This window comes from Bolinopsis microptera, chromosome 5, assembly GCF_026151205.1.
Source record: "Bolinopsis microptera isolate Bmic1 chromosome 5, MBARI_Bmic_1.0, whole genome shotgun sequence".
NCBI lineage: Eukaryota > Metazoa > Ctenophora > Tentaculata > Lobata > Bolinopsidae > Bolinopsis > Bolinopsis microptera.
In genome coordinates this window covers 21,114,484-21,125,469 of record NC_087076.1, presented here as the reverse complement: position 1 = coordinate 21,125,469, position 10,986 = coordinate 21,114,484, and the positions used below count along the sequence as shown (strand labels likewise).

General features: G+C 38.0%; 2 protein-coding genes across 2 annotated transcripts; one reads left to right on the top strand and one right to left on the bottom strand.

Moving 5' to 3' along the window:
- The first annotated feature begins 2,975 nt into the window (after positions 1–2,975).
- Positions 2,976–7,225, top strand: LOC134814966 (major facilitator superfamily domain-containing protein 12-like). Its single transcript, XM_063823355.1, has 11 exons — positions 2,976–3,101; positions 3,240–3,366; positions 3,544–3,731; positions 3,878–3,991; positions 4,187–4,301; positions 4,479–4,688; positions 5,042–5,287; positions 5,413–5,526; positions 5,959–6,104; positions 6,282–6,397; positions 6,678–7,225. Exons 1-11 carry the CDS (start codon positions 3,001–3,003, stop codon positions 6,710–6,712), a joined length of 1,512 nt encoding a protein of 503 aa, XP_063679425.1. The 5' UTR covers positions 2,976–3,000; the 3' UTR covers positions 6,713–7,225.
- A 2,107-nt stretch (positions 7,226–9,332) lies between these two features.
- LOC134814711 (uncharacterized) lies at positions 9,333–10,381 on the bottom strand. Its single transcript, XM_063822893.1, has one exon. It carries the CDS (start codon positions 10,347–10,349, stop codon positions 9,333–9,335), a length of 1,017 nt encoding a protein of 338 aa, XP_063678963.1. The 5' UTR covers positions 10,350–10,381.
- Positions 10,382–10,986: the final 605 nt, after the last annotated feature.

The following is a 10,986-nucleotide window of genomic DNA, read 5'->3' as shown; positions in this document are numbered from 1 at the left end:
GGGTTTGGTGTCGTCACAAGATGGTCACTGAACTTTCTGTGAGGTGCATTTGTGCTGGACAGATTTAGTGTATGGGACCTTAAATTAGGAAGGTACTGAGCTAAAAATAGAATAGACTTTTCAAATTGACGCCTGACTCCCAATTCTGCAACCAGTCTAACTTGTAAATCAAGGATAAAATTAACAAATTACCGTCGTATCCGTAATATCAAATTATTGCCCGGTCAAGATTTAGATCACACTTGGGGCCTGAAAATGGGGGACATTCATTCGTAATGATCAACCATTCATCATTCATAATTCATTATGGAATTATAACAAGTTCAGTATAACAGGTACCGATCAAATTGTATTTGTCTGCTGATCTGCTCAGGGCTAATTACCCTCGCTTATCTGACACACACACTGATACATATAATAGTAACAATACTGTCTTTTAAAGGGTTTCTATTTCGCTGCCAGTATTTTGACTTTTGATGTTTCTTTGATAGTTCGTTGTGAGTTGCACTAACATGTAACAATTTTCCCTTGACAAGTATGTCCTGCAGAGGAAGAATTTGTATTATTTCCGCATAAACACGTACTACATTTTTTTGATATGATCTGTACTATCTACATATAAATTTGAACTTGGATATTTCATTCCATATCGAGAAGTTAAAATGATCTGGAAATGACTTTATCCGAAAAAGTGCAAAAATAGGGCATTTGCCATGCATTCGATTAAAAATTAGGGCATGGATACAAAGGTGCATAAAATAAATTCAGGTGAAAGTTTTATTTTAAAGACATCAAATAGTTTCAGTTAAAAAAAACTACAATTTGCCCTGAAATTCTGTTTAGCTAGCTAGCTTGGAGACAACTGTATCTGAGTCAATTGCCAAATTGAGAAATTGCTGCATTTTGCTTCAGAAGCCTTTCAATGACGAACTGGAAACACGTACAAGATACTAGCAGCTAATGTAGAGCACATGCTATTTGTTTATTTGTTAACTCCTCTACATCATATAATATAATTATTATGTTTATACTACTGCTACTATATAATACTAGTAGTACAACTGTATTCTGCAGTTCTATCTGTATCAAAAGATTAGGCAGTGACATCCAATTACCTAATTACTAGTGATGTATTACAAACACACAGTGAGCTCTATGAATAGTGATGAGGGAATACATACGAAGTTTATAATGTGACTGTTGGTACGTGGATACTGGGTTGTATAGTTATACTTCTAAATCTAAGAGTTTAGTCAGGAGTAAGGCATCGCTTATATTTTGGCAATTTCTGTAGCTTGAAACGACACGCGTACGTGATGTAAATGTTACTGCAAATAGACACACGCATCAAATACAAAATATTCCGGATTCCATGTTCAGACTTCAACACTAAGAACAATTTTGACATTCTCTGCAGTTGTGAGTTACAGTTCGACATTTGAAGTGTGTTCAAAATGTTCATCGGGGTGTTTGCGAAATATTGGTACAGTTCTGAGCCAATACTGATGAATTTATAAAGGAGCAGTCACATTTAAAGACATTATCTGCTCATCAACTGTTACATGCAGTGTAATTTTCTTGCTCGACTGTGCCGAATTGTGTATTAAATACGTGCGTGTAAGCGGTTGCGCATGGCTAGAGAATTATAGTCTCTCTCATTGTGATCTGTATAGACTTTCATCGGAGTTCGATTGTATGCTATTGTTGAAGCTTACTTGAAGAATGCTTGTAGCCCAGTACTAGTATAGTTTGTTTGCTTGCCTTGTGAGTATTTCCTATCACCAGGCCACTTGATACTGTTAAATAAAGGTTAAAGTTTATCAATTTATTATACTTTAGTTGCTTCTAATCTATACTAATAATCCCAAAATGTGTGTGTGTGTCTGTCTGTGGGTATTGTAATTTCCGAGCGGATTAATTAAGAAAACAGTAAGAGTTATGGGACTGGTTTTTTCGATACAGTTTAGACAAAACTATGGCGAAGCCGATAAGCAAAGCTTTTCTAAATCGGCCGGCGGTAAGTGGTTTAATTAATGGTTTAGTGCTCCAAACGTGGTACTAAAAGTAAAGTGTCTCACATTTTCTCACACTCTCTCCCTCACACTATTTACAGCTCCCCTAAATTCTCTAATTACAGCTCTGGTATATAATTAGGTAATTTGGCAGTAGACGTAGAAGCTGCAATATTGCCTATTAAGTATTACTATTGGATACGTGTTGGGCGCTCAGAATTTAATATATATAGCCTATATAATGCAGCTGGTTTCGACTGGGCGAGTTCATGCTTTTGCACCATTTAATTTTATACTTTTGCAATTCAACTGCAATAGTGAAATCCCGGCCGAATAGGCACGGGTTACACTAAAGCACTAGTACTAGTAATACTATATTATAACTAGAAAATAATTGGAGTTTCTGATAATGACCTGATTCGTCATGTCAGATTTCAAAACGACAGTTGTAACCTAGCTCCTAGTTTTACGAACAAAGTATGATCAATAGTATTAGTTTGAGAAGTATCCATATATAGTTAAACTTAAACGATGATCCCTACGACTTTCTCAAAATGTGAGGTGAATCATAAAGTCACGCTCAGAATCTGACATTGAGTCGAAAGGAAAATATCAAGTTTGATCAATAGTTCGAGAAGTATCCATTACATATTAGTATTGTTATAAAAACCCGCGTAACCCGTAACCCGTAACCCGAAGGCACGGGTAACACTAGTAGTATTATATTATAACTACTTTCTGATAATGATCTGTTCGTCATGTCAGATTTCAAAACGACAGTTGTAACCTAGCTCCTAGTTTTACGAACAAAGTATGAATATGATCCATAGTATTAGTTTGAGAAGTATCCATATATAGTTCAGAATCTGACACTTTATATTGTCTTTATTAACTTTTTTGTCAATTTGAAGTGAAACTGTTTTCACATTTGTTAACATCGTTATTCAGTTGATTGTATACTACAGTTTAACTACATGTAGTTAAACTCATGGCCCCACGAGAAGCACTCCCAGCCCCATCGTCCCCGAAGCAGCTGAGAAGAACTGTTTCCTACGCAAGGAAACAAATTACAGCCACTCAAACGTTTGGGTGAGTATTTCAAGATATGCTAAATATGCGATTGATATTCTTCAGAGTTGTGGATACAAGACATACAATTAAATCTCCGCCCTCCAATCACCTCTTAAACTCTGGCCATATTTTCAAATTCTCAATGTTTCATCACAGATATTCAGCTGGTCACATTTTGAACGATCTCTGCTCAGCATGCTGGTTCACATATCTTATAATCTACCTGACAGAAGTCAAGCAACAATCGGAAAGTTTTGCTGGGATTCTCATGCTAGTTGGACAGGTATGCCAGCCGATAACAATTTTGTTTCGGTTCCAGTACGTAGATTTTTAAAACTTTAAGCAATGTTGATATATATGAATATTCTTCGATGATTGGAATTTGCGGCCAGCCTTGCACTGATGGAAAATCTATAGATGATGTAAACATAACTTAATCTATGGAATTTATTTTCATCAGGTTGCAGACGGTCTGGTCACGCCCTTGGTTGGTATTACTATGGATAAGTTCGGTATTGAAAGATATGGAAAACGTAAGACGTGGCACGCTCTAGGAACCTTTACTGTTATCATATCCTTCGCTTTTATGTTCCACAAATGCTTTGGTTGTGAAGAAAGCTCTTCCCAGATACAACAGCTCTATTACGGGTGATTACATTTAAATATTTAATGATCACTTGACCTTACCCCTTCCTGCTAAAAGATAATTAAAATTCAGATCCTTAAAAATTAAATTCAAGTTTGACCATACAACTAAAAGAATACAACAGTAACATTATTGTCTATCTCCGCAGAGCTTTTATAGTTCTGTTCCAAATCGGATGGGCGAGTACACAGATCTCACACCTGTCCCTAATTCCTGTACTAACAGTTTGTAAGAAGAAAATTGTGTTCCTTAATTCCATCCGGTTAGTGTACATATTCCACTACAGCATACATTAATCGTGTCAATTCAAATTTAGATTCACTATTACGGAAGGTTTACCTTGACTATCTTCACGATTTAAAGCGACTAACCTAACCGATCATTTTAGTCTACTAGTTATCTTCAACGATCTTTAGGATCTGTTTTATTCCAGTACCTCACTGATTTTTAACTGTAGCTCAGGTCTTACATTCGTTTGTGGAATAGTAGTGTATCTACTAATGGGGCTTCTACTGCACTTAGCTGGATCTAAGGTGGATGCTCTGGGTCCTGGAGATGAAAGAGCTTTTTCGGTTTGTTAATTTTTGTTCGTTGTTCGTCACTCCATTTTTTCTCCATTCTGTCGTTTTTTTCATCCTTCATTACACATTACACAATGTAATGGTAATCAGGATCTAAGATTTGTAAATTCTTGATTTACAATTTTTCCTTGATGACTGGAGTCTGGACTAACCATTATTTATTTTCAGTACCTAAGCATGATAGTGATTGGTGTGGGTTTACTATTTTCCTTAGTCTTTCACGTCTTGGTTAGCGAGTCGAGTGAATACGTCGAGCTGGAAAAGTCTCAAGCACTAGTAGGGGATCAAATCGAAGTTGGCCTCACGGACGTCAAAATTGAAACCGAGCAAGAACAGTTTACAATAAAAAATTGGTTGGAGTTGAAGCGATTTTATCTGGTAAGCTGACCAAATGATTATAATCAATACTGCTTTGCGATTATATAGAAGTATAGAGTTCAAGTGAATAAATAATATCGATTGAAGCCGGACGGTCGCTAAAATTAATTGAGGGTGTAAAAACTCTCTGTTCTTGATTCATGATGTCCTTTTGTTTAAATTCTGGTAGGGGGCTGTCATGGTAATGGTGACCACTAAAAGATAGAGCATTGAAGCGCTGTGCTTTAACCCCAGTGGAGTATAAAAGTTGAACTTAGTTAAGGTCTGCATACGAGCATGAAACAGATTCTACAATATTAAATTTTTGATTACCACTACCCGCTACCGAATAATATCAAGAAATTTATCCCCAGGTTGGACTGATGTACATGTTTACTCGGATAGCAATTAACGTACCCCAAGTTTATCTCCCTCTTTACCTCATCTCCACCTTATCTCTCAATAAAGAAAGTATAGCTTACTACCCGTTAGTAATGCTTATTTGTAGTGTGATCGGGAGCTTCTTGACACGACCTCTGACAAAGTTGTCAGGAAAAAGAGTGGCTTATATTTGCGGAGCTACTCTTGTCGTGGGCAGTTCTTTCTGGTTCTATTTCCAGGTGAGTTGTTAATGTGTTCAACCTGTCATCAACGCAGACGGCAGTGCCTTAGTTGTTGGGATTTATGTGAACTGATGCGTCATAAGATCGCTGTTTCATTGGTTTGAACTGTAAACTGGTTTCAGTCGAAGGATGATCCTAACCCAACTTACGGAGCGACAGCGTGTATTGGGGTGGGATGCAGTATCATGTTGATCTTATCTCTCAGTATGACAGCAGATCTTATCGGTGGTCACACGGTGAGACCCCTTATTAAGATTACCCACAATGTTAAAGTTGTAAAGTAATGCCTCACTTTCAGTCTTCACTTCAATCTAAAAACGCAAGTTCAACAGTATTTTAGGGTTTAATAGTACCTAGTAGCATCAAGATAAAAATGTCCAATATAATATTAAGCTTCAAAGTATCCTGTCGTCAAAGTCTTGGCACGTTGAATTAAGGTGTAGAAACCTTAAATTTCGATTATTACTCTAATGAAACCTCTCAGCATTAAGTAACTATGAAAACTATAAGAGTTCTTACACTTGGCGAGCATATGGCCTAAAATTCCCTTTAGGGCCTCTTCTTTTAAGAAGATCATGGAGGCAAATTCTGAAGCCATTTTCATGTCGTTCTTCAATCAGCAACAGTTATTTACATACCTGTTCCTATGATCACGTGACTTTTACCAGGACACAGCAGCATTTGTGTACGGATCAATGTCCCTGGTGGATAAACTATCGAGTGGTATACTAATAGCTCTGATACAACACTTTCATCCAGAAAAGTGTAATCCTGATTTGGGACCCTGCTCGTCAAACGGTGCTGAATACTACAGGTATAGATATCAAATAATTTTGGTATAAGAAAGAGAAACGGTGTTATTGTAAAACGGCAGTTTGACTCTTCCACGAATAAAATTTACCATTTTACCGGTACAATTCCTCAAATTCTACAAGAGTTTAGTGCTCATCACTCATGGTAACCATGGTAACCATGGTAACCACTACACCAGGTACACGATGTCTGTAATACCGGGCACTGCTGCTCTACTGGCAGCCTTATCAACACTCCTACTATCTTTTGTAGTCAAGAGATGTCCCCATACAACTCGTATCCAAAACCAGAGTGGTAAGTGTAGTTTCAGAATTAAGCTTTCAGTTTCAGTTCTTTGTACTCTTGAGCTTAACCATTTTGTATCCTTTTTCATAATCCGTGTTTAGAATTTGTGATCTATATCCAATCTCAATAAACAATTTAAACTTATTAACCTATAATAACTTTTAATCTACTAAGCTGTTCGATGTTAGTTACATCTCCTTGCATTTAGACCTGCCAGTTATAAGTGTTTATTTGCTAATCTAAAATTTTACTCTAATTCAAATAACTTATTATCTACTAAATTCCCCAGATGACACATTAAAATGCGAAGAAAAAGAAATCTAATCAAATATCTTGGCTGAAAATTGAAGATTGATATCGTTGTCGGAGGTCGTCGGAATTGATTTTATTTTTAAGATTATTATATTTATGGGAGTGACCTTTTATTTTTTATCGTTATGTTTATTTCGAGGGATATTTTAGAACTGAACTGTCGTATTGGAACAATATTAATTTGCGTTGAGAATTATCATGACCAATCGTTTCATTTAAATATGAGGAGCTTGGCCATGATTCTAACATTAAAACACTCAATGAACTGAACGAGACTGGAGACCCTCAGAATATAATCATTCTTATTCCAAGAAGAATTATTAAACATTTGTGATAATTGATAATTGATTGTACCCATTTTTAAGTTTGAAATCATCGACCCTTAACAGAAATACTGAATAAACTAAAGTAATTTATGCATCATATTTTGATTCTTTGCACCATTTGACAATTCTTTTCGTTTTCATAATTGATAATTTTGATCAAATCATTATTGATTACTTTTTATACTCAAGTTGAAGGTTTTTTAGCTAACATACAACATATAGCAGTTCATTGAGTCATAAAAGTAAAATTACCATTTCAGATATTATAAATCAAGAGGCTTGCATATAATGAACATATTGACACGGGTGCAGAGTTGAGTCTGTACGGAACCTAGCAGTTTCAGATCCTTGTTTAACTTGCCGTACAGCAAGGTCATCCACTACTTTAGCCCAATTTACTTTATGCAATTAAAATGTCGTCATCTATGCCAACAACTTTATAATTCGAAGCAAAAGGTTTTTCTACAAAGAAAAAAAGAAAGAATTATTCCCGTATTTTAATAGGACCTAAACGCAAAATGGAGTTCATGGGAGGTCACATAAGAATTAGTTTATGGTTCACGGAGTTCCATTTGTGTGTATTAAAATCGCGACAAAATCTTCAGATTGTGTAAGAGGGTCTGAGACAAACACGTAACCAACACGTTGCCAACACGTCACAAACACGTCACAAACACGTAACTAACACGTCACAAACACGTAACCAACACGTCACAAACACGTCACAAACACGTAACTAACACGTCACAAACACGTCACAAACACGTAACTAACACGTCACAAACACGTCACAAACACGTCACAAACACGTCACAGACCCGTAACCAACACGTCACAAACACGTCACAAACATGTCACAAACACGTTACAAACACGTCACAAACACGTCACAAACACGTAACCAACACGTCACAAACACGTAACCAAAACGTAACCAACACGTCACCAACACGTCACAAACACGTAACCAAAACTTCACAGACACGTCACAAACACGTAACCAACACGTAACCAACACGTCACCAACACGTCACAAACACGTAACCAAAACGTAACCAAAACGTAACCAACACGTCACCAACACGTTACCAACACGTAACAAACACGTCACAAACACGTAACCAACACGTCACAAACACGTCACTAACACGTTACCAACACGTCACAAACACGTCACAAACACGTAACCAACACGTCACAAACACGTAACAAACACGTAACCAACACGTCATAAACACGTAACCAACACGTCACAAACACGTCATAAACACGTCACAAACACGTCACAAACACGTCACAGACCCATAACCAACACGTCACAAACACGTCACAAACACGTCACAAACACGTCACAAACACGTAACCAACACGTCACAAACACGTAACCAAAACGTAACCAACACGTCACCAACACGTCACAAACACATAACCAAAACTTCACAAACACGTCACAAACACGTAACCAACACGTCACCAACACGTCACAAACACGTAACCAAAACGTAATCAAAACGTAACCAACACGTCACCTACACGTTACCAACACGTAACAAACACGTCACAAACACGTAACCAACACGTCACAAACACGTCACTAACACGTTACCAACACGTCACAAACACGTCACAAACACGTAACCAACACGTCATAAATACGTAACCAACACGTCACAAACACGTCAAAAACACGTCACAAACATAGCAAGGGCTGCTATCAATAATAAAGAAAAAAATATGAAAATTAATAAAACTTGTGAATTTTTTTCCCTACTCTTGCCGAAGGCAAAAAGATCGTAGGGAATGAGTAGTCGGGTTTGGATATATGAGGTGGCCCGATGGACCTGCAGTGATGACAAAAGTCTGCTCCTTCGCAATATAGACCACTCCCCTATAATTATGTGTATAGGAAGCGTATGTTATACTGCGCGCGACGCTAGCCATGTGTTAATTAATTACAGTGAAATTCCTCCTTCGCAAAGTTATTTTCTGCAATTTTCTAGATCCATTTATTGTTGATGTGCGGCGCTACATTGGTCAAATAAATCGTCGATTTTTACCATGCACGAATCCCATTCATTTATAAATAACATAGTATGTAAATATGTTGCAATTTTTTCCAGTCACACCTTTCACTCAAAAGAATTAAAGGTATACAAGTACATCGTAGGGAAAATTGATCGTGCGTGGTTTAACCGCGGCGAAATTCTTGGTAATTCATTATTATAGTACAAGTACAACCAGTAAATACATTGAATTTCAAAATATCAAAAATTAACAACCGATGTCATGCCACGTAAAAGCTTTGCTTACCTAATAGCATAAAAAGCTTTGAATCTGTTACACCTCTCATCGTTCATATCATCAAATCCGGGTCGAGGGCTCATGTTGCAGTTCTTCTCGTCATCTAAGTTGTTGAGACATGACCCCTCTTCAGTAATCACATATCCGTCCAGATAGGAACAGCAACACGTGTCGAACGCTCTACCTTCGAAAATGGCACTGCCGTCTGGAACAATCTTTGTCTGGAGCGTCTTGAATAGCTTGTGGTCTGGATCTGCCGTGTCGGTGGCGACACACTCTACACCGTGCCCCATGCTCCACAGCCCCATGTCGGACAGTCCATGGGGGCTATCACTTCTGCTTCGCAACCAATAAAGTGCCGCTGTGCAGTTGTTGTGGAACTTTGCTGGGAAATCAAAGCATTTTCCGTACGCTTGTCGGGTAAACGTAGCTCCCTCTTTCAAAACCTGAGCCTTAACCAGCTTCCCGGGTCTGATGAAAACTGGGAGGGGCTCCATGTGTTCTGACCCATACCGGTTAAGTTTCTGGAGGTTGTCTTCAAGAACTTGTCCGTTAAAGACAAAGTAAGCCATCTTAGAGCACGGTAGAAGGTCTATTTCCTCCTGCTCATCCGGCCGATCAGGACATCCTACCCTAGCAACCAGGTCAAATTCTCCCTTTGGGCACCCTTCTTCTAGTTTCCCTTTCTTCCATTTCTTAAAGTTTCCGTTACCGTTTTTGTCGTAAACCGTCTTCCAAGTCCCCCCGTCCTGGCAGTTGATGATGACTTTGTACACCAAAGCTCCAGTCTCATCATCGTATAACCCAGCTTGGAGCTTGGCGTTGAACTTTCTCTCAATGTTTCCAAAAAAGAAAATGTTCATACTCGTGACCCATAGGAATTTACCGTCCAAACTTTTCTGTGGCTTTATGAGAAGTTCCGTCTTGTTAGTTGTGGCATCAAGGTCTTCTTCGTACTGACATCGAAACGCCCCTATCGTAAAGACAAAGCTAGTTGCCAAAGTAAGCGCAAACCAAGTCATCGTTGACTTTAACTCAATTAATGTTTTGTGGAAGTTTAATAAGGACAATGAAAACACTCTCAACTGAAGATTTTTTCCTAACCACCAGCTTATAAAGAGATGCCCCAGGTGTCCATCAGCCTTCAACAAACGTTTTAATCACGGGAACGCCATTATCAGGGGAGGTCATGTAAACTGTACGCCTCGTCACGAAACTGTTCGGGACACATGTTCTCCTGTCAACACTCATTCGAGAAATCAAGATCACTCTTCCGACCTTGTGCTGGCGTGAAAGGAGAACGGTACGTTAACATATGTCCAGGTAATGACTTGGGATTTCTTCATCGTGATCTGGTCGATCAACAAGACCTCATCAGTCATCTTCTGGTCATGAGCCGTCAACAGTAATGGCTAAAGTGCCGTTTAAGTAACATGTGGTATATTTTAATACGCTGCTCGGCATGTTATTTTAAATAAAGAATACAGCAGCTATATTTATTATTTAGCGTTTTAATCCTATCTTAAGTAAAGAATACAGCGGCTATATTTATTATTTAGCGTTTCAATCCTATCTTTAGCTCTACATTTAGACCTATATTTAGCCCTTTATTATGGTACCTTAAAACTTAAGTTAATTAAAAATCTAACGTTAGATTCC